This window comes from Parasteatoda tepidariorum, chromosome 2 (genome assembly GCF_982258835.1).
Source record: "Parasteatoda tepidariorum strain Cologne lab strain chromosome 2, Ptep-v5.0, whole genome shotgun sequence".
Taxonomy (NCBI): domain Eukaryota; kingdom Metazoa; phylum Arthropoda; class Arachnida; order Araneae; family Theridiidae; genus Parasteatoda; species Parasteatoda tepidariorum.
Window position 1 is genome coordinate 128,995,591 of NC_141756.1, and position 25,664 is coordinate 129,021,254.

General features: G+C 29.3%; 1 protein-coding gene across 3 annotated transcripts in view; it reads right to left on the minus strand.

Moving 5' to 3' along the window:
• The window catches only part of FeCH (ferrochelatase, mitochondrial), a 70,642-nt gene that overhangs the window by 31,495 nt on the left and 13,483 nt on the right, over positions 1-25,664 (minus strand). Inside the window, exons 2-5 of one of the 3 annotated variants that reach the window (XM_043055179.3) lie at positions 22,767-22,804; positions 4,586-4,664; positions 3,741-3,810; positions 2,731-2,850 (exon numbers count right to left, since the gene is read on the minus strand). In XM_043055179.3, the coding sequence (XP_042911113.1) occupies positions 2,731-2,850; positions 3,741-3,810; positions 4,586-4,652 (257 nt within the window). In that variant the 5' untranslated portion in view covers positions 4,653-4,664; positions 22,767-22,804. Of the gene's footprint in view, positions 1-2,730; positions 2,851-3,740; positions 3,811-4,585; positions 4,665-22,650; positions 22,805-25,664 lie in introns of those variants that run through there. The other 2 variants (XM_071178032.2, XM_043055180.3) reach the window with 2 other exon arrangements.

The window sequence follows — 25,664 nt, forward strand, 5'->3', positions numbered from 1 at the left end:
TTGAAATACATTATCTGTTTTTGTTCAAAGTGTTCAGTTCTTGTTCTGTTTTGTAACCTGATGGAATAATTTGTGAGTTTGGGCTGTCATTGTAAAGGTTCAATCCAGCTTGAACCCCATAGAGCATCAGATAGTAAAGACTATGAAGTCTTCATGAACAACTGGCTTGTACAGGAATGCTTTACTTACTCTACTTTCACTAATTTTCCAAGATTAAATTTAGACTAATTTTCCTAGAATTAAATGTGCCTGTTTATTTTTTTCAAATCAGGCAGTCCTTATTTTTGTTCTATGTGACTTGTCACACGTCAAGCAAAACATTAAATAAAAATATTTACTGGGGTCTGTCTAGGTTTTGTGAAAATTTAGACATAATTTGAGAAAATTACAAATTATAATTAAAAAATCAACACAAAAATATGGTAAAAATAGGGATTTACAATTTTTTACCGGATGCAAAAATAAAATTTTAAGAAAAAGTATTTTGTGAAACTACCATTCTTCCTAAAGTTAAATTTGTGACGGTACCGCTAAGTGGTAGTAAGTTTGGCCTGGACAGATCCCTGATTTAATAAATAGGAAAAACTAAAATTATGTAAATTATGAACAGAAGATTTAGTACTATTGGTTTCTTTCTTTGCTTCTAAGGATTTTAATATGTGATACTGAATAGCATGAACAGGAGCAAGTTGGCAAGAAGAAAAAAAAATTGAGGCAATTTTACAACCCATTTTTATAAAAATAATTTTTATCAATCTGGCAAAATTCCTAAATGTAAGAGAAGAAAAGAAAATAATATGCTTTGTTTGGTTTAGAAATTAAATGGTGCACTAAAAATCATATTACCAAGGTTGCCACACAAAAAAATGAACAAAATAGTTGCTTTTAGTAGCGTAAAACATGAAAATAGTAGCCAAAAACTAGGAAAATAGTTGCCTAAATAAGAACAAGAAATCATCAAAAGTATGACTAAAATTTTGTTAATGACTTAATTGTCATATACCATGATCCATTCAGTCAAGTTGGTGGTAAATATGGCAATTTTTATATAAACGTAAATGTTTATTTATTTATATATATATATATATATACACACATTGATATATAAACGTAAATGTTTATTTATATATATATATATATATATATACATTCAGTTGAACCTGTCTGTTTATCTCAAACCTCTATATCTCGAAATTTTTAAAATTTCCAACATTTACTGTCTAAAATCAATGTATTTTCCAGATTTATGCCGAATATTTTTTTTCAAAACCTCCGTTTATTGAATTTCTAATAATAGAGCACTTTCTTTATCAGTAGACAGAGATGAATTTCGTGAATCCACAGGAAGTAGGGATGAACAGGTTGGGGGTGTTTCTTGGAATTTCGTTCACTATCCCTGCACTTCCTTAACTAAAAAGGAATACAATGATTCTGGCAGTAAGTGAGGGGTTAATGAGTAGTGACCATCAGGGGTTAGCTTTTCAACATAGATAAGAAAGCTAAGAATGGAAATTCATTTTGACCTCAAAATTGCAATCAAAGGATAATTAAGAGTTTTAAAGCAAACTACAGAAAACAGTTGCTACGCAAATTGTAGATGTTATCGATAAAAAAAGTTAAATGCTATCAGAATAACTGTTTTGCCTGGAGAAATGTGTCTCAAACTATCCAAAATGGTTTTAAAAATAGCTGTGAAGATGATGAATAAGAGGTTGAAGGCATCAGTAAAGAAGAAGAAACTGTTAACGCTGAAAATGCAGTGCCTGGTTTGCCAGAATGGAATGTAACAAAATCTCGATTTAATGTCGACATTAATTTTGAAGATTTTTACAAGTGGACAACTACCTTGCAACATACGGAACATTGACAGATGCGGAAATCATAGATAATGTCGAAGGAATATCAGATGAAGAAGCTGAAGATCATATTAATGAATCAAAAGTGAATGCAAAAGAAGTAGAAAAAGCTGTAGAATTCTTATAAACTGCTCTTGAAAAATGTCCCCAGGAAAATGTTGGCTATGAGGAATTTGCGATCTTTCTAACCTCAAACGAATAATCGAAACTAATAAGGTTATCAGTCAAAAATCTTGGAAAAATTACTTTCAGTGTTAAATGTATGTTAAAAAACTGTTATGTAAATAGACGTATGTGGAATAATTATTTAAAGAAATGTTCATATTTTTCTACTAAAAATAATTAAATCACTTTTAATAGAATTTCTTAATTAAATAAAAATTTTTTATAGTACCTGTTTAACTTGAAACCTCTTTATCTCGAATTTCTCGCCTTTCCCGTGAGATTCAAGATAAACACTTTCGACTGTACATATATATATATATGAATAGTGATTACTCAAAATCGAAATTCCCGCATTGTAATATCGTATTAAAAATTGCTTTTTTTTAAAAAAATCATGTGGAATTTTGTAGCAATAATCATTGAAATGGCAATCGAGAAATGAAATAGACTTACAATGGGTGTCTGTGCAGATTGAACGAATTAAAAAGTGAAGACTCAAATTTGCAATTCAAAATTTTTTATTTTTTAAGAGAAAAAAAAAAGTTCAGTGTGTTCAGAAACTATCTTGAGGGGTCCTCCCAATTTATGTTTCAAAAAGTCGCCTCATGCCAAAAATAGTTGCATTTTAGTCGCCTGTGCCAACCCTGCATTACCAAAAACATGATATTACACTCTAAAAGCAGCATAAGAATTGAATGAAACATCCTACCTCTGCATTGGTAAAGGTATTATATCTTTGTCTGTGAATAATCTGGTCAGAAATGCTTCCACTTCATCGAGAGTACTTGGACCCCCCATGTTCAACATCAAAATGCCTGTCTTAACATTTCTAGATATACAAAAGAAACAAAATTTTATCTAAATGGGTTGAGAACATTTGACCAAATTTTATCTAGAAACATAAAGATTGAAAGAAAAAAAAAGCAATTGACTAAATTTTATGAAAGTCAGGGATTAGTTTAAGTTTGATAACTTGATGCATATTTTTATAAACAGTTCTTAGCACCATCTAAAATTGCGGCGAAAAATATAATTTTAGCCAAAACGTATTTTTTAATAAGAAATTTTAAAATAAAGTAAAAAAATAATAATAATAATACAAAGATTAATTTAGGTCTTAAAAATGATGTTAGGCTTGATGCATATTAATTTGCACTAATACTTGAAAATAAATTACATCACATTAACAGGGTGCATAGCCAAATCTTTTAACAAAAAAAAGCACCTTTTAAGTACTTTTTAAGCACTCAAAAGATATCTTTAAGCACGATATGTAATAACAAAATGCAAAATAATTTTCAAAGACTTTACATGATCATGATAAAATAACTAGTTTCTGACAAAGAATTCTTTTTTTGATTATACTAGCAAATATGAAATGATCGAGAATTATTTTTTGATTCGATATCAGAGGGTGGAAAATGAAGCTTGAAATTGAGAATAACTTGCAAAATGTAGCAGAGTGCAATGATCTCACCGAACTCAGCTCAGAAGATGCACAAGCGCAAATAGTTCATCAAACATGTAAAATGATTGGCGCTTTCATACGCTAAGGACCAAGATAATCCCTCTACAAACAAATCAATACAATAATCTTTAACTGCAATATGTATTTTAATATTCTTAGCTATAATATGTATTTAATCTTTTAAAAATGAAAATTGTACCTCAAAAACAAAAACTTCTATAAAGTAATAAAAAATTTAGAAAACTTCTTACTTGGTAGAAGTAACATAACTTCTAGAAGAACCTTCCAGAAAATTTTCACGTAGAGCAATTTCTTGAACAACTATAAATTAATCAAAAATAAATTAGATTGATCTTACAAAAAACATAAGTTATAAACAAAAATAAATCTGTCATTAGTAGTTTGTAGTTAACTGAAAAGAAGCAAAAAAATATAATGGAAAATGAACTACGAAAAGTAATCTCATATATGCCAATATGTTTCACGACAGCAGTGCCTTAATATTTGGCAAATCACAGCAATGGCAAAATGTTTGACAGTGGCAGTTTTCTTTCTATGAAAGTTATAAACAAAATAAACATGACTATTTGACTGAGGAAAAAATGTAAATGTTAGCCAAAAATTTAGGTGCATAATTGAAAAATTTATTTTTAGAGCGACGCATAAACGAAGGATGATTATCATTATTTTCCTACCTAATGTACTGGGACCCATAAAAATCGTTGTATACATGAAAAAGGTGCATAAAAGAGGTGGTGCATAAGTGAGAGGTCACTGTAATTAGTTATATTTATGAGAATATGTATATAAGTTATCAATTCAATATAAAGAGCAAAATAAAAACTTTTTTTCAAATGAAATAGATATTCAGAATAAAACTTTATGTTTAGAAACCACAAATAGATATAAATAGTAGAAAATATCTGTGTATTGTATGATTTTTATGAATAACAATTCTGAACAGATAACATGAAAAAATTCTGTGTCTACCGTCAAATTGATGTTAAGAAGGTTTGATTGTCTATATATACATATAAAGAGAGAGATTAACTTCATGTAAATGAAAGAAGACAAAAAAAAATGTTTTTTTTTTTACATCTATTAGATCCTAGAGACATCCTTCTTGTTCTCAGAGGAATTTTGGGTTTGATCCATAAGGCCATGTTTGAAGAGATCTTCAAATAAAGAAACAAGATATTAAATATCACAATATATCATAGAGAAGTTGAAAATAATCAAAACTACATATTGCTAAAAAACAGCTGCAATGGCTCAGGGGATAGAGCATTTGCCTTCCAATGAGGTGAACCGGGCTTACACCAACCATAGTGCTAGTGTGAAATATTCGCAATAGTTGACGGATGAAGGGCGGTGCCAGTAGGGGGTCAGGGGTGCAATTGCACCCTTGTCGGGTATGGCCAGCAGCCCCCACATCGGGAAAAATTTAGAGTCTCGTCGGGAAAATAGTCTGGTCACATTTTTTTCTAAATAATGTAACAAATTCATTTACAATGCCTAATAAAAAATTTTGTAGTTGATTTTTTATTTATTTACTTTTAAGAATTAGTAACTAAAATTAGTAAAATATATTGTAAATTCTATGTAATTGTAGTTTCACTGCACTACTTCTAACTTTGCCCATACATTGTTAAACTAGAGACCGGATGTGATAAGATATGGTTGAAATTTACTACTTTTCAAAGTCCCTTAGAAATCCTTTCCCACAGACACATCTTCATTTTCTTGGAAACTTATCTTTCAAATCACTATTCTTTCTTCTGGAGAACTGAGAGGGGATATCTGACAAAAGCCTGAGGGACAGAAAGAGACGCAGGTCCTCTTTTTTACTAATTCTTTTTTATGTTATGTGTTTATCAATGGTTTGTTTATGGGATCACATAATTGCTTTTTGAAATTTTTAAGCAAAATGAAAGTATAAGAATAAAATAAAATTTTTTCCAACTGTTTCATCTTTTTTTTTAATACTTTTAAATGAGGAAAATCATTCAGATATTCGGGTTCAAGGCTTATATTTTAATCAACGCAATAAATATGCAGTCGGAAAAAAAGAAAAACAGTAACAAAATATTTTAATTTATTATTTTTTCTTAATAATTTTCTTAGTAGTAAAAAGATTGTTGATTGATTCAGAAAAACAATTAAAGTGTTAGTATTCAATATCTTAAAATATATATTAATCAACATAACAGATTCTCATTGACTTATTTTATGCACAGTGTATGAAATGGAAAAAGGGAACACCTTGATTAACTTTTGATTTAATCATATTTTCACGTACAAAGAGTCAATACCATATTTTAAGTTACGAAAATGAACAGAAAAGAGCATTCTGTTCTGGATAAACATACAAGTTTGTCTATAGTTTTAGAAATTTAATTTTCAAAATGCAAAAACAACCGAAATCTGGAAGATATGGTCTGAAGTTATGGCAGAGAGAGAGTTGGAAAGTTTGGGTCCTTTAATTTTAACTTCACTCTTTGATTATAGCCCATTATCTCGAGAACTTTTTGAGTGTACTGAAAAATGTTTGCATAAAATTACAAAAAACATTTTTACACTAATTTTCAAGCAAAAATAATTTTAAATAATTATTTATTATTTTTTATTAAATTATTAAATAATAGTAAAATATATTGAATTGTATGTTCTACATATCTTTACACCCCTTTAATTTTAAAATACGAACTTTCAGAGCAATCGATCAATTAGTTTCTGAGTTATCAAATTTTAAAAAAGTCAGTTTCCAACTTAAAATTTTATTTATCTTGAATTATTCAACCGATTTCATTCAAATTTTGTATTTTACAATTTAAAATTACCTTCCATAAAATTTGTATATCTTAGTATTTTATTTTATTCGTCGTTGAACAACCGACCGAATTTTCGGGTTTACGACTACTAATGTTCAACTCCGTAGCCTTGTAATTTTGAAACAATTCAGAAGACAAGGAAACTCCTGGATAAGTACCCCCAGAGGTATTGATTTGTTATGGGAACATGAAGGACTTTGCGACTCAACAGATTTAACTAGCATCAGTCGCCATTTACTACACGGAGATTTCAAAAATCGGGATTCAGAATTTTTCCAACGCATATTATAAATAAAAATATAAAAAAATATTAAATATTTTATAACTATTTAAAGCTTTATTTTTTGCATGGCATTACCTTTGGAAAAACGAATTTTTGCAATTGTATGAAATTTTTTCGATTCAATCAAAACGCAAAATGTTCTTGAGATATGATGAGATTGAGATATTATCATAATTATCTTTGAGCTATTATTTCGAAGCTATTATTATGCAATTACTATTAAATTAACAAAAGAGGACAAAATGAAAGACGCTTTAATTTATTTATATCTGATGTTAATATTGAAAGTGAACATCATTTCACCTTATTTTCCTCTTTCAATCATAATTCTTAAAATTATCAAAGCATATATATGGGTGATTCTTTTTAAACTTGACAATTCGGACCAAAAAATTTCTTCAAATTTAAAGTCTTCAAAATAATCTAAATTTTTTTTTGTATATTTTTTAGTTACGTTTATTAATATCTTGCAGACAGCAGTGTAGTTTATTGACATTTGCTCGAGAAAAAAAATAAAATAGAAATTCACCAAATCTTGAATGCCAGGAAATAGACATATTAGCTTAGAAGTTTAAAAAACAGTCATTTTAAGTTAATAGTAAGTAACTCAACTTAAACCTTTATGTTAGATGGACCATAAATTGCTTAAATTAATTCTTTCTATCCACTGCAGAAAGAATTTAAAAAAATTTTGTTGCTGATATGTAGGGGAAAGGGGGAACCTTTCAACATTTTTCGCTAAAGAATTATTTGGGAAGTTTTATTGCTTTCAAAATCTAAGTTCTAATTTAAATTAACTAAATTGATATTTGAGGTAACCTATCAATTTTTTCCAAAGGTCTAAGCTAGGGGTGCTCAACCTGCGGCCCGCGGGCAAAATGCGGCCCTTCGACTACTGAAGTGCGGCCCGCGAGAGTTTCTAAAAACAATAAGAATTTTTTTAAAAAATGGCAATTTTTAATCGCACTTTAAAGTCATCACGTTTTGACACAATCAATTTTAACAGATTCTTTAGTAAATGTACGTTTAACGCGCTTTCTTGAAGCCGAATTTATTGTAAATATAAATGATTTTTTTTAAACAGTTATTTCCGCTTTTTCTACGTTATTTTGAAAATTCCGAATTTTTAGAACGACGCGAGTTTCAGATCGCAAATTTAAATAATCACTTTTTGAGCACTTTATTTGTGACGATTTCATCTTGATTTTCTATCTTTTTTTTGCAATTCTTTCTTTTTCTTCAAAAATTTTTCTCGGCAGTTATTGCTATGCGTTCCTACGTATTATAAAAAATTCCAATAATGCTGTTACGACATGCAAATTTTAAATCATGCATTTGACGCGCTTTATTTGTGCTGAGTTCAGCCAGGGTGGCCACTCACTCTGGAAACCGGGAATTATCAGGGAATTTTGAAATACCACTGGAAAACCGGGAATTCTCAGGGAATTTCACGTCAATTCTGGAAAATAATTTTGTCGCGCGTCGCCGCTCTTTTCTTCCCATTCCGTTATGTTTAGTTTTTCGGAGCGAGACGCATCTGCTTCATCGCGATCAAGCATCACGTGATTATCCTTCAATGAACGCTTCATGTCCCCGCGAAAAAGCGGAAATTCGCCTTTTTTTTCTCCCAATTTTGAAAATTTCCGACCATGTTCCAAAAACTAAAATTTTTGGGAAGTCCTATTCGAGAAACCCAAGCCGCCCGAACGATAGTCGGATTACTGCGACTTCCGCTATAGAGTGAAAAGGAGTCTAAGCGTTTCGTTTCTACCGCCGATATTTGATTTTTTTTGTTTGACTGATTTTCGGAATTTTAAATATTAGGAATCTGCGAAAATCGCGATTTTTAATCAGACGATTTTAATATCAATCATCGATTTTCGTATTTAACTGATTTAAAACTTACGCGTTGCAATTTTTTTACGCGATTTAAAAATCGTACTAGCAATTCCTATTCACTCAATTTAAAAATCAATATCGCGATTTGTATTTAAGCGTTTTAAAAACCCAATATTGCGATTTGTATTCTTGTGAGTTTAAAATCCAACGTTGCGATTCGTATTCACGCATTTTTAAATCCAATTTTACGATTCGTTATCACGCAGTTGTAATATCAGATATCGTTTTTCGTATTTGTACGCTATTTAAAAATTACTCACTGCGATTCGTATTCACGTGATCTAAAAACTATGCATTGTGATTCGTATTTACGCGATTTAAAAATTCAATATCGCAATTTGTATTTTCGTGTTTTTAAAATCCAACAGCTCGATTCATATTCACGCGATTTTAAAATCCAAAATCGCGATTCATATTCACGCGATTTTAAAATCCAATATCGTGATTTGTTTTTTCGTGTTTTTAAAATCCAAAATCGTGATTCATATCCACGCGATTTTAAAATCCAAAATCGTGATTCATAGTCACGCGATTTTAAAATCTAATATCGTGATTCATATTCACGCGATTTTAAAATCTAATATCGTGATTTCTATTCACGCGATTTTAAAATCTAATATCGTGATTTCTATTCACGCGATTTTAAAATCTAATATCGTGATTTCTATTCACGCGATTTTAAAATCTAATATCGTGATTTCTATTCACGCGATTTTAAAATCCAATATCGTGATTTGTTTTTTCGTGTTTTTAAAATCCAAAATCGTGATTCATATTCACGCGATTTTAAAATCCAAAATCGCAATTCATATTCACGCGATTTTAAAATCTAATATCGTGATTTCTATTCACGCGATTTTAAAATCTAATATCGTGATTTCTATTCACGCGATTTTAAAATCTAATATCGTGATTTCTATTCACGCGATTTTAAAATCTAATATCGTGATTTCTATTCACGCGATTTTAAAATCTAATATCGTGATTTCTATTCACGCGATTTTAAAATCCAATATCGTGATTTGTATTTTCGTGTTTTTAAAATCCAATATCGTGATTTCTATTTTCGTGTTTTTAAAATCCAACAGCACGATTCCTATTCACGCGATTTTCAAATCGAAAATCGCGATTCATATTCACGTGATTTTGAAATCCGAAATCGCGATTCATATTCACGCGATTTTGAAATCCAAAATCGCGATTCATATTCATGCTATTTTAAAATCCAATATCAAGATTCTTGAAAGAAGTAGAAGTAAGTTTTCTCTTGAATTAGTTACTGTAAAGATGTGATATATTTTTCATTAGTAAGTAATTTAATAGTCGTGCCTTCCTATAATTGCTTTTTTAATATATTAGTGGTCAAAATTTTAAAATTATATTTAAGAAAAATTTAAAGTTAACTGTCTAAATGCTTCTGCCACTTTAAATATTGAATAAAAATCTCCCAGATAGTTAAGAGTTACTAAAAACTTATAAATCTCAGTATCATATAGAGCACTCTCCCCCCCTCCTTCCAGTGACCTGCGATGTAAAAGTTCAGCTTTTTTTTATTTTTGTCCACTTTCATGCCTGATTATGGCGAGCAATTTCAAAAAACCATAGCTAGCTGTGATTATTTAGTTATGGGCTTTGATGAAAGTCGAAATAAAATCTCTCAGAAACAACAAATCGGCGTTAGTGTTCGACTTTGGAATAAAGATACAAATAGTCCAGACACGATATTTGACATCAGTATTTCTTCGTCATTCAACAGCAATGGATTTGTTGGATAATTTCAAAGAAGCCCTTACCCAATTTTCCATCAATAAAAATAAAATAATTCAAATATTTATGGATGGACCTAATGTCAACCATAAATTTCTTAATGATCTTAAAAAAGAACTTGAGGAAATGCCGCAAGATCCTGTGCTGTTAGATATAGGTAGCTGTGGACTGCATACAATCCATTGTGGGTTTAAACATGCAATAAAGTCTACAGAGTGGAATGTAGTGGACTTTTTATGGGCGCTATACTACATTTTTAAAGATGTACCATCACATAGAGCTGATTTCATATATTTCACAGGATGTGAAAAATTTCCAAAGAAATTTTGTGCAATCCGATGGGTTCAAAATGTAGAAGTTGCTGAGAGGGCATTAGAAATGTTGCATCATATTTTCGAATTTGTAAAAGCAGCAAAGAAGGAGAAAAAATCTATGTTGGCTCAAAAAATTTCAGTGTACTCTCGGAGTGTATCAAATACAGTTTCTTTGCTGCAAAATTGGCATTTTTTCAGTCATTAGCTGCTTTTATTGAAACATTTCTCACAGAATTTCAGAGTGATGCTCTATTAGCTCCTTTACTTTTCTCTAATTTAACATAAATTTTAAGATCTCTTCTTGATAAATTTGTAAAACCCGATATTTTAGTGGAGAACTCTTCAAAATTAGGAAAAATAGATTTGTCATTGGCAGATAATCTGCTTCCAATCAACGAAGTTGCTCTTAGTTTTGCAGTTGCGGATGAAATAAGGAAAATAAAAGATTCTTCACCTTCTGAAGAATTTTCCTTTAGGAAAGAATGTGCAATTGCTTATAGAAAATTCTGTGAAAAGATTTTAGAAAGATCACCTTTTAAATTCCAGTTAACGAGGGGGCTATCTTGTCTTGATCCTGGTGTAATTTTAAATATAGCAATTATTGAAAAAAGGCTTTCATCTTGCCTTTCAATGTTGGTATCTAGCAATTGGATATCAGGTATCAAGGCTGACAGTGTGAAAGATAGTTACAAAACGTTCATTCGGAATCCTCTATTTAAGAAAGAAATGGAGCAATTTGAGATGAGGGAAAAACGACTGGATAATGTTTTCTTCTCTCTGTTTGAAGTTTGCAATGCACCAAAAAATTTACGTTCCTTTGTTAAGTTTCTCCTCATATTGTCACACGGAAGTGCTTTTATAGAAAGGGGCTTTTCTATTAATTCAGATTGTTTAATAGAAAATCAACATGAAGTTAGTTTAGTTGCTCTAAGACAAATTCATGATGGCGTTATGGATGCTGGTGATGTTGACAATATAACTGTGACGAAATCCATGATAAACTACGGAAAACAGTCTCACACACGTTATATCTAAGTGTTAGAAAAAAGGAAAGAGGCAACAGAAGAAAAAAAGAAAGTTATGTTGAAAAGAGGCAAAATGAAAAATTAAAAAAGAATTGCATGCTAAAAAACAAAAATTAACGGCTGATTTTTATTTAGAAACTTCTTTAATTGATGAACAATTAAAAGCTATAAGAAATTAATTTTTAAAAGCTTTCAATTATTCACTTGTTGAGCTATTTATACTGTAGAATTTGATTAATTCCACTTTTTAAAACATCTCAAACTTAAGTGTCAAAGAATATATTAATATATATATTGGTATATTTTTTATATTTATATTTAAAATAAGTTTCCCAGATAATATAAATGAACAACATTATATGACTAAATATTTTTGGCTTTTCATTTATTGATAATTTATTTCACAAGTAATTTAGATCTCAATTCTAAATTTTTAGTTTGATGGAGTTGATCAATTTGTGTAATAATCTATTTATATAACAACTTTTTATTTTATACAAAATAAAGTTTCTAAAATTCCTTGAAATGTAGATTTTTATTTTTATAAACTATTATTAATTTTTAAGTTTATTTTTATGGTTGAGTATACAGCAGTTATTTTTTTATATGTAAATTTTATGGCTGCTATTTCAATAATCTGTATTTTTAGCAGAAATATGTGTATTAATATATATTTTTTGTGCTAGAAATGCCTAACTTTTTACAGCTGTTTTATTAGAGAACATTTACACTTTTTTTCTCGTTTTAATGTGTCATCAGATCTTGTAAATGTGTATCCACATTTGTAAAAGAAATTCATACAACACATTTTAAATGCAACACAGCTGTATATATATATATATATATATATATATATATATATATATATATATATATATATATATATATATATATATATATATATATATATATATATATATATATATATATTATTTACTGTATATTGTTGTATAGCTAATAAATTTATGAAGTCTCGCTAATGTTGCGTTGTGGTATCTGGAATTTTAGAAATTTACTCTGGAAAGTCTGGAAAACTCAGGGAATTTTTTTTGGTCTGGAGAGTGGCCACCCTGTCAGCATAAATATATTTTTTCCTAATTATTTCTATACTTTTCCTCGTGATTTTGACGATCCCGTTATTTAACTATGATGTTATTACGACACGTGATTGCTAATCACGCAATTAAATAATCACTTTTTGATACGGTATTACCGTACAGTTTTATCGTAAATCCTAGTTGTTTTTCCTTCTTTTTTATTTCCGCAACGAATATGATTTGGTCGAATGTGGTAATGAATTGTGTTTGATCAAAAACCAAATATTCGGCAAAAAGAAGAAGAAAAAATCTATTGAACACCGTTCACTTGGGGCCAAATAGCAAAATCTTTTAGCAGTATAGCAACACTGAAACTAAAATTTCAATGCTCAGAATAATATTTCCTGGAAAAACGTTAATTAACTCTAAAAAATAAGGCCAATCAAGAACGTTTTTGAAAATGTCGAAAAGCGAAACAGAGAACATAAAAATCAATCTTAATTTTTGAAATTTTTTTTTAAAGCTTGGCAACATCTCAATTTTTCAATTACCAGAAAAAGCCAAGAAAAAAGAATTAAGTCCACAGAAATGCTATTAAAAATTACTGCGTTATAATGAAAACGTCGAAAAAAAGTTTTTTTTTTTATTTAAAGAAAATAAAAAGATAGAAAAAATGTTCTTAATTTTTTAAGTGAAAATCTTATGCCGAAAATCTCAATTTAAATTTTTCTCATTGCCATAATTTTAGAAGAAAAAAAATTGCTATAAAATTTTTTTTTATTTAACTTTATTTTTAAAAAAATGCTGAGTCATAATAAAAATGCCTAAAAAAAGAAAAACAGAAAAAACAAATTTTTCTTAGTTCCTGAAACAAAACTTTAATGCTGAAAATCACACTTTTCTATGTTACTGGTTATTTATATTATAGTACAGGGAAAGAGTGATAATAAATTAATAGTATGAGACGTTCTGTTAAAATGCTGGGTTATAATAAAAACTGCAAAAAATGGATCCTTCTCAATTCTCAAAGTATCGAAAAAATGACAAAATTGACTTGTCTGATTATAATTTGAAAAAAAAGTAATATCTATACAAATTTAAAAATAAAAAAAACTTAGAAAAATGCATTTCTAAAAAATATTTGACTGATCATTCAACCAACTGAATTTTTCACAGAAGGGCCAAATACTCGTTACATCCTTTCCTTATTTAAATGCAATGTTATTGCAACTTGAGAAATTCATAAAATGGCGGAAAACGTGAATTTTTAAACTGCTCACTGTTAGTAGTTTAGATTTCAATTTTTTGTTGCTTAAGTGATCTTTTTCGATAAAAAAAAGGAAAATGTTTACAATATAAAAAATCTAATAATTAATAAAATAAAATAATAAAGTACATTACAAAATAAGCATTGAATTTTATTTTGAACTATCACCAACTGAATTTTTCACAGAAGGGCCAAATACTCGTTACATCCCTCCCTTATTTAAATGCAATGTTATTGCAACTTGAGAAATTCATAAAATGGCGGAAAACGTGAATTTTTAAACTGCTCACTGTTAGTAGTTTAGATTTCAATTTTTTGTTGCTTAAGTGATCTTTTTCAATAAAAAAAAGGAAAATGTTTACGATATAAAAAATCTAATAATTAATAAAATAAAATAATAAAGTACATTACAAAATAAGCATTGAATTTTATTTTGAACTATCACAGTTTTGTTTTTATTTTAGGCTTTTGTTTAAAACCTATAAATTTTCTTCAGTTAAAATATTTAATTTGAATTTATATTACTTAATTACGACTAAACTTTATCCTACTTTCATTCTGTGGGCATTGCAGTTTTTTTTTAATTTATTAGAATTTAATTCTAAAATGAGTTTTCATATTGCATGATATGATAAAAAAAAATATTTCTTTTCTTCAATGTTTATTTATTTTGATAAATCTATTGTTCATATGAAAAAAATAGCAATTTTTTTTTCGTAAAAAAAAAAAAAGTATAAGTTTTTTTATATTTTTGAATGAATTCTAATAATGGAGCACTACTAAGTTATTGATATTACTAAGTTTATTAATAAAAAAAATGGAACGCTAATGTTTAAATAAACATTATTACATTTGTCATTAACATGTCTAAATACATGTGCGGCCCTTCGTTAGCCAACCTGCTGTGCAAGTGGCCCTTCACTCAAAAAGGTTGTGCACCCCTAGTCTAAGCCAAAGAGAAAATACCTAATTTTATACATTTAGTGAACCATATATTTTGTTGAAATCTACCCCTCCTGGGGGGCAGTTTTCAACGGGTGGTGGGGCACATTTCAACAATCGACGAGAACGTAACAAGATCATGCATTTTGGAAAATTAACTTCATAATCATAATCTCTTATTCATAAAATAATAATAAAAAGAATGAATGAACATATTGGATAGATTTAGTTTTTTTCTACATTATTTTGTCTTTAATTGAATCAAAGTTTACGGAGAATGTCATAAAAAATACAGTTTGAACTGTTCCGCCACTTAAACTTGGTTGAGGCAGTTTCATTTTAATGTAATTTCTATCTATACTACTAATATCCTCTTTTTCTTAAAAATAAAATTTCCAAGAATCTTCCTTCTTTCTCATAAAATTTACTTTATAGCTGTCTTCTATCTCTTCAATTTTTCCTACAAATAGAACTTTTTTTTTCTTTCTACAAAACTCAATAAGAACAAAGTCATTAACCTCTATTATTGTATCATCAGTCATCTCAAAATCCATCTGTTCTTCAATATCTGGCATCAGATATTGAAGGTGTCAAAAAATCTTCACATTCTGATTCAGTGTGTAAAGAAATATCATCTGCACACTCACTTTTAGAAGATTCAACAAATAATAATTTTTTTGATGGTTTTAACTTTCTTAATTTCATTTGAGATTGATTTCCTTGTCTTTTCCAATCTTTGAATAGTTTCTTCTTGAATGCGGTTTTTCTCAGGGGTTTCAGTTAATATTTTTGACCTTCCCTTTTTCCTACCTCTTTTTTTAGCCATGGTAATAGATTTAGGGTAAGGTCTTACATCTACAGGTGTTATTAAGCTAGGCTCTTTAGATTTTCTTTCAGTTGACCTTGTTGGTGTACAAAAATCAAGATTTCGTTGATGACTTGAATTATGATGACTAGTACTTTGGAGACTATCTATTTTACACCTTTCTTCAACAATTTAATCCACACGAAGAATTTCACTAGAATTAATAGAAACATGAGAAACTGTTACAGAAGAAGGTTCAAAGTCTTCATCAGTAAAAATGGAATGTGAAAAGGGCCAGATTCCAATTTTTTGGAAACCAGCAGTGACGTTTTTGTTTGTAAATGTTTAAGTCTAAGCAGCACGGACGTATATAAGGGGGGTGTCCATGGGGTCCGAATCCCCCCCCCCTTAGCTTGAGTTTTTTTTAATATCCATATTTCCAAATATCGCATGGAACTTCTTATAATATACGTCTTGCCTCAAAAAATAATTTTTTAAGAAATATGTGAAAAAAAATTTCGTTTGCACCTTACAAAAGCTGAAAAATCCCTGGCTTTGCATGTTTCATTGAGCGAAAGAAACGAAAGTTTCATCGAGATAGCACCCCATCCACTCTGTCCTTCTCCACCCACGAGCAAAATGGAACGGCTCTCTCCCAAGGAAGGAAGAAGACGTGCTGGTGGTAATTTCGGCATTTCGCCTTGCGCAGACAGATTTAAAGCGGTTCAAAACGAAACGCTGCAGTGATGAGTGGACGATTACGAGGTGTGAGAACAATAATCGCAGAGCAGTATCCAAAAGCGCAATTCGTACATTGCGTGGCTCATGTACTGAACTTAGTATTAGCTCATTCATGTGAAGTACCTATGATAAGGAACTGTCTAGGAACTATAAAATCCTAGACAGTCAATATAATCAACATCTTCCGAAAATCTCCACTACGGGATGGTCAATTGAAGAAAATTGCCGATGAAAACAACTTTGAACATTCCACCCTTATTGGTCTTTGTGAAACACGTTGGACTGAAAAACACGAGGCCGTCGAAAGGTTCGCAGAAATGCTACCAGTTGCACATGCAACGCTTGAAACACTTCAAAGCACTGGTAGTTCAGATGTGGCCACACAAGCTTTTCAGCTGCAGACAGCTGTGGACAATAGCCAATTTATAGTATCTTTGGTCATACTCAGAAAAGTGCTTTCGTATACTGTAAATTTGATTAAGGTTATGCAGAAGGTGGATGTTGATTTAATCACCACTTGCAGTTATGCGAAAACTGTCAGAACAACCATAGAAAGCATTAGAAACGAGACAATTCTCCATACTTTTCGAGGAAGCAAAGAGAATGAGCTCGAACGAAATAGTTGTCCCAAGAACGGCCGCAAGAGTGTCCCAACGCAGCAATGTACCTGGAGAAACTGCCGAAATTTACTTCCGGCGAAATGTGTTTTATCCGTTTATAGACCATGCGGTAACCGAACTAGATGCTCGTTTCAAACCACATGAAGACGCTATAGAAGACATTCAACTGCTTCTACCCGAGAAAACTAAAACTGATGACAAAACAAAAGAAAGTCTGAAAAAAGTAGCAATAACCTTTCTAGGCGAAAGTGAAGGAAACACATTTCTTAGTGAATATGACGCAAACACTGAGCATCAATATCCGAAAAAACCGGCCACTGTTCTCGAAACTCTTGATCAGTGTGACCAACAGTTTTTCCCTCTGACAAGAACGTTGCTGGGAATTTTGACGTTAGATTAAAAACCTGGCTGGGTATTAGATTAAAAACCTATCTCAGAAATAAGATGGGAGATGAGAGACTGACTGGACTTGCTCTTCTGAGTGTGCATCGTGACTTGGCGGTGCAATTGGATTCCAACGAAATTGTAAATAAGTTATCAACAAGGCGCAAAAGATTAAATTTATTACTTTAAGCAATTAACATTTTTCTATACTCTTTGATCATTGTTTTCCTTACAATAAACAAATATTTTAAACACCTGTATGATTACTGAAATATTAGTAGCTTATATTACATATATATATATTAATATAATGGAAATTCTCGACCCCCCCCCCATGTAAAAGCCATAGCTACGTTCGTGCTATGCAGTATTTGCTATTGCAGCCAAGTTATGTATGCTAATGGTCTTACCTGGATTCAATACCATCCAATCATTTTGTGCTACTCTAAATTTAGATTTGAATGGCCCTATGACTCCAGGGTTTCTTGCTGGATATCAAAAACTTGTTGCCTTGCGTATTTAGAACTGTAGCATTTTGTGTTAGTTGTACATTGTTTGATTTCATCAACCAAACAATTATTTGACTTTATTTTTTTTTTTTAATCTATAAAATAAAGCTGAAAAATCCATTCCAAATAAGTTTGCTGCAGCTGTTAAAGATGCACCATTTCTGACAGCTTCCATTGCTTTTTCAATGTTTTCTTCACTAACTTCTGGTTTAGTGCGATTTTTTTTTAAATATGTTCCCACCATTTTTATTAACGGTAAGAAGGTAAAATAACAGGATTGATTTATTAAATATGTTACATCGTAAGCTTTTTAATTTTCTCAAAATTAAATTATTTTTATTCTAAATCAAATTTTCTTGAATATTTTTATAAAATTTCAAAATAATTAGTTTATTGACTCGTTTAATGAATTCCTTGTTAATAAATTCTATTTTCAACAACAATGCAACTAACTGAATCTTTATTTTAAGCTTTTAAAAAAAATTAATATAATTGAAATTTTTTTTACAAACATGCTTCCTTGAACACATTCACACATTTTTCAAAAAGTTTAGACTAATGCCTTACAGAAAAAGTTGAGTATTTTAAATGTAACAACCGTAATTAATGGGCTTTTTACAGACTAATGACTTCTGCAAGGTAACTTGACAAAAAAATAATAAGCCCAGGGCACCTTTCAACACTGTTGAAATGTGTCCCCTAAGGTCTGTTAAAATCTGCCCCTGGTACAGACATTTTGGTTAAAGTGTTATCAACCACTTTAGAAAAAGACTTATTACTAATAAATAATACAAATTGAAGCAGAATTAAATAAACTAGTTAATGAATAAATATCACTTACCTTATTAAAAGATTACTGGTAGATAAACAGTTTTAAAATCAAAACTGACTTTTTACTTTTGGAATGTTAAAACATGTTCCACACAGTAACGCAACAGTGGTAAAAAGAAAGTGCTTAAAACCAAATGTCAACAGTTCTGCATAATTAAAGTTTATTGTCTGTCATATTGGCCAATCATTAAGTAATATTAGAAGGCAGAAATTCTAGTTGTTGTAATGTACCCCCTCCCCCCTACAGAATAAAATTGTGTATAATAATCAATCATTAGTAAATAAATAACTTTGATTACATCCAACCATATTACAATCATACATAAAGTTGGTATTAAGTTAATATTTGCTTTTCCTCCTTACAGTATTAGCAGTTAAAAAAACACTTCCATGTCCTGGAATTCATAAGCCAGGAAAATGACAAATTCGCCATTTTATAGCTTATAACTTTATTTTAATTTAATATTTTGGATAAGATGTTTACATTCTGCAGAAAACAATGGGATTTCTTAAAATAACTCAGATAAATCTATGTAGTTTAGGTTATTAATGATTTCAAGAAGCCAGGAAAATGACAACACAAAAACCTACTCAACTTGAAAAATTTTTTGAAATAGATTTTGAACCAGAAAATTGGTTCTTTATTCATGCAACAAGACATGTTCATAAAGGAGGGTATCTAATCAATCTATTCATAAGATATTGATTGCTGGCTCGATCTATTTTGGTTATAAACCACTAAATAAAAGTTGCCAGGAAAATGACAGATTTTCTTGGGACAAACAAATTATTGACAGAAAAAACTATTTTAAACGAAGTTTTTGTAAATAATACCCTCTGCGTATATTCTAGAAATGCTTACACCGGTTGAGATAAAAAAAATTAGATATTGAAAAATTTATAGGAAGTTTTGAAGCTAGTTATTATTGGAAACATTGTTTGGTACATGCCAGGAAAATGACATTTTGAAGTTTAATAAAATTTTTTAACAATACAAAACAGTCAATGCTATTGCAAAGTCATTTTAAAATGCTAACAGCAATGCAATTTATTAATTTAAAATAAAAAAGTTCTTATATATATAGTTCTTATATTAGTATTATAGTATTCGATCTTGGAGCAAGGGACAGTGAATTGTCAAATTTCGTGAGAATCACCCATACATGGATAACCACCAGCTAAATTACCTTTCGATATAAAAATGAAAAATTATTTTGCGATTATCAGCAATATTGATATATACTTCAAATGAATGTACAGTGCGTAAAAAAATAAATGGATAAATTTTAATCTTAAGTTCAGATCTTCATGTTTTAGGACTCATTCTTAATGGTTCGAGAGGGCTAAATCAAATATACTAATTAATTAGTCCAAAGGATATTTTAAGTTAGGAAATTAGACATAAAAACATTATCCGATTAAGCATACCTTTTTTGACGGATTCAGATTTCTGACTCCCAAAGTGTAGTAGTTTCAATCTAGAAATATTGTTTTAATAGTTTTTTCAGGAGAACGCTTGAAAGTTAGGACCATTTAATGTTAACTTTAGTTTTTGCGTATTTCACTTTTTTACAATTTTTTTTAAGCAAATTGAAAAAGTTTTGCATACAATTCCAATCAGATCAATCAATTCCTATTCCTTTTTCTAAAGATAATTTCATGCAAAATAAAACTTTTGGTAAACATTTATTATTACTTTATTTAAGGGAAGTCGAGAAACTTAAATGTAAGGTGTAAAATTTTTTCATCATTTGCAACTTTGAATGTCAAAATACAAAATGTAAGCAAAATCGGTCAAATAAGTCCTGAGAAATAAAATAAAAAACTCTTATTTTTCGAAATTTGATCCGCTAACTTCTTAATTTTTAGTGACTTAAAATTCGTAACTATGAAAGCAAAAGCAAATTTAAATCATAGAGGAAGGAATGTTTTGCGTTGATATGTGGTAAACAATAATTAATTAACTGTGTGAAAGGTTATTTGTTGCAAGCGTATGTCAGTATGTAAAAGCTTTTGCAGGGCGAAACAGAAATCTTGGTAGAAAGTGAGCTTTCAGCTTTGCAGCGAAACGAAAACATTGGCAAACAAACAGCAGCCATGTGCGGCAATTTTTGTTAAAAATTAAGTTAGTTAATATTCGTTTCTCGGACGCAAATTTAAAATTTGTAAATTGAAAAACAATTACAAATTTAAGCTATATTGTTTGAATCTTATATTTTAAGCCAATGGACTTATTCTTTTTCTCAAATGGAGAAATTAGCATTTTACCGGGCATAGATGTTCACTTTAAAAGCATTTTTGAAAAGAAAAAGGAATCGCAAGGAGAAATTTTAAAAGTCTCTTTGTATTTATTTACAATATATATTAACATTGAGTCCCCTGATTAAAATAGCCCTTTTTTTGTCCGTAAAATTATACTATGCAACAATTTATAAAAATTCGAATTTTAAAATTTCATGAGCATAATCATTTCAAAGTTCATTCAAAACGGGTTCAAACAATGTATTTAAAACTTTATTTGTAAAACATTTAAATGATGCAAAACATTCAAAAGCCAATCGATGCATATAAAAATAACATTTTATATCAAAATGTTCCTTCAGTGTTTTGTTAAATGTGCATGAAATTTAAAATTTTTATTAACGAATAATTTTTGTGCTTTGAGAGTAAGAAGCGTAGAAATTTCTTGAAATAGCTGTTACTGCTACAACTATTTTTCTTTATTACAGAAATAACTTCTGCGCTTAAAATGTATGGTATATTGCATCATACAGTACAAAATACATCGATAACAGAAAGAAAAAAAAAGAAGATTTAAATTGACATTAAAAGGAATATGCACATTATGGTATCAATATTAGTGATTTTTAGAAACACACTTGAAAAAAATGATGTGAGAAAAAAACGTAAAGTATAAAATTTGATTTAATTTAAATATTTTGAATTAATTAGTTTGAGCCTCCCTGTCGGGGGAGACTTGACCCCTTGTCGGGCAGAGTCTGGCGCAATCCTTGTGACGGATCATGGGTCAGAGTCCCTTTGCCATCAGGCTAACCGTGAGAGGTTCTTGTGGTCTTTCTCTCCATGTAACACAAATGTGGGACAATTGCATCAAAAAGTCCTCTTCGAAGGCAAATTTCTCCCAATACTTGATGCAAGAGTTCCCTTGTCTTTTGGATTGGGTTCAAAATTACTTAGCTATAGAGTAGAACATTAGTAGTGGTAAACCAAAAAATTGGGTCAGCTGTTCAACGATCACTTCAAAGTTTAAATTAATTAAATGGCATAGTCTACATCAGTGTCCATTAATGTTAAGCTCACCCCTACAAGTGAGGTAATTTTAAAATCAGTTTGTTGCGTCAGTAGCCTGGATTTCATGACATAAGCTTCGGCAATAAGGAGACGGATACCTTTTGCAATTCTTTGAAAGGATATAATATATATATGTAATGTTAAAAGAATTATATATTAAATATAACTCATATAAATAGAGCTTGCATCTAACACGCAATCATTTATAACCTTTCTCACATTGAAAGTAAGAATATTGAACCAATTATCTCAGAAAATGGATGATGTGTCTTTAGGAAATAGGAAGGGAAATTGATCAGTCCTACATTACTAAGACCGATTAATATCTTGATTTCTCAATAAGCAATGACCACACTTCGCTAACATAAACTGGTTGCGTTTCTTAACGTATCTTTTTATATATATATATATATATATATATATATATATATATATATATATATATATATATATATATTCGTGAGAGAAAAATACGTTAAGAATGAAGAAACGCAAACAATTTAAATTAGCGAATTGTACAATTATCTACAGTTCATAAAGAAGAAGAAAAATTCCATTAGTACAAGTTAAATAATAAAAAAAAAATTTGTGTACTTATAATTTAGATAAATTAATTTTTTTTCTCAGATTAAATTTCATACTATTATTAATTATTTTCTTTCATCGTACTATTTTTATCACAAATCGTGACTAAGTTTTGAACTACTTACGAGCGACTGCCTCCAATATTTTGATCTTTCGATTATATTTAATTAAAGGTAGTGTATAGCGCGAGGATGCCTGTGAATCCTCAGGAAACAGGATGATCCCTCAAGGCATGTTTTCAAGCATGCGCAGTATACTAATCATAATGAGTAACGCCTCCTCCCTGTCCTTCCTAGTCAGATGACTACGCGATAGAAAATGGCGAGAAATGGCATTTCAAAAATGTGACTACTTCAAATTTATCCAAAACTAATCAAGGATTACATAAAGGGTATGTGACTATACTTTATTCAAAATATTTATTATCTGCCTTTTCACTAGAAATTTATACCTCCTTAAGAGTTGAATGATCATTTCTTTAAAATATTTGACTAACGAAAATCTTTATTTGATGTCAAAATGTGCAATGACTGGTGGATTACCAGAGGAAACCCAAATAGAGAATGATTTTTAATTTTAAATATGTTTATGCAATCCTTTGTAATAGTATTTAACGAGCATTTAATAATATATAGAGAAAAGGCAGCAATAAATATATAGAATAAAATATATTTACTACTCATAATACTGTGTTCCCTTTTGTTCACTCATTGACTCAATAGAATATTCATAAGATTGTCATAAATGACATAAGAAAAATAAATAAAAAAACATTTCATCAAAGCAATATATTATTTAAGCAATAATGAACTTCTACTCACTGTTATAAAAAAATACTTTATTTTCTTATAAAAAACATTAAATTTTCAGAGTTTATTTCTTATTCCCAAAAATTCGTTTAAAATTAAATATTTATATATAAAAATATAGGGTTCTTTTTTCATTAATTTTACTTCATAAAACTTTAAAATATGCAAATTGATGTCTTTAAAATTTTTACTTTAAACTTCAATTTTTTTTTTATTGCTATTACAATTAAGGTGACGTTCCCATTCTTTATTACTAAAAGCATTCCGAAAACAAAAAATCCAAATAAATATTGAAAAAAAATACCTTTTAATTTTACCTTAATCTAAAAATATAACTTCTTAAGAGACATTTGAAATTTTAATTCAAGTACTTAAAAATGTTTCAATCTTCATAATGCATTTGTTTTTTACTCAAATTTATCAATTTCATATTTTGTTTTTATACTCTTTCATTCAGTTGATAACAAAATATGTTACAATATAAAGATTTAGTTGAATTAAATCATAAAACAGAGTCTTTGCTAGTGTGGATTATATATTTTTTATTCTGTTAATAGATGGCTGCACCAGTTATTTAAAATAAATAATAATAGTTTCTTTTTAGTTAGTGGAGACGTATATCGTCAAAAGATGGCACTGAGATACATTGGAATTTTACTTCTTGTCTGGACTGTCAAATCTAGTGGGAGGGGAGGGGATGTTTGACGGATGCTCCTAAATTAGTGGGAATAGTTTTTTCTTCTTTTTTTTTCTCTCCGTTTTTCCCTCTTACTCCTTTCGGAACACTTAGCAAGGATATAAGAATGATTTCTCGTACTTTTTGTATCTAAATTTTTAAGATGTCTCATTTCACATGTTTCTGTCCTTAGATTTTTGCTATGATTTTTCATTAATAAAAGCACTAGCATATTATCTTTTGGTTATAAAATTAATAGATAATGATGTAAAGGATCATTAACTGGAAAATGAACCTTTTATTAATAAAATTATTCTTTATGTTTGTTATACTTTTTTAATTAACATGCATGAGAATTAGTCCACCCACAGCAAATGTTTGTCTCACATCAGTGTATCATAAATATTCATCGTTGAGTTAAAACCTTTGTTTATTTTATTTAAGAAAATATTTCACAATTTTCTCCAATTGAAAACATTTGATGTTACACGTAGTACTTTCATTTATTATTTATTCATTATTATTATTTTTTTTTCTTTTTTTTTTTTTTTTTTGCATTCTTTCTTCTACTGAAATTCGATGAGTCACGAAAAAAATTTCTTAAAATAGTCTATAGTGATTTTATTTCCATAATTTTACTTTTTACTATTATAATAATGCAAACTGAGAAAAAAATCTGATTTAGGAACTTTGGATAAATGTTTTGCTTACTCTTTTCATTATCTATAGTACTCATTGTAACTTTAACAGTAAAACGTATTTCAAACTGTTAAAAAAAATTTATATTATAACGTTTTATTTATTAATTATTTTTTTATATATATAAAAATCAACTGCACATATAATATTGAAACTTGAAATATGGATAATTCAGAGATGCTCTCTGTTTCCCTAATTCCCCATCAAGAGAGAAATCATTAACCCTCTGGCGCTGGCGAAGTTGTAGTGATGCCAGCCGACGCCACTTTCCGTCATTATTAACAAATCCAGAGCCGTTTTTAAGGATGGGCCTGGCCCAAGGCATGTGGCAATAAATGATTGAATTAATACGTTCTTGTAGAAGGGGACTCGAAACTTGATTTCTAAAGGGGTGGTTTGTTTTACTCAATTACTGCACCAGCTATACAATTCTTGGAAAGGGGATTTTTGTATGCCAGCCAACAACAGTAGAACAATACAAATGTTTCTTTCTATACATACATACTAGAACATACTTTATGTTTCTTTTTATTTTTAAAAAATTAAAATTTTTATATGACAGAAAATTTGAATTATGTGTTTCTAATAATACTTGTTTTCTAAAATGTATTGACCACACCTGTTTTTTGAGGAGCAAGTTTAAAAAACGAAATTAGTAAATTGATATTTTTCTTTTATATAAAAATAACACAAAATTATTATTTGCACAATTAAAATAATTATTATGAATATGTAATTATAAATTTAAAATTTTTAAATTTAGCGAATAAAAAAATATTAACGATAATTCTAAATTTATATTGCAAAAATTCATTTATGAAATCAAAATTCATAGCTAC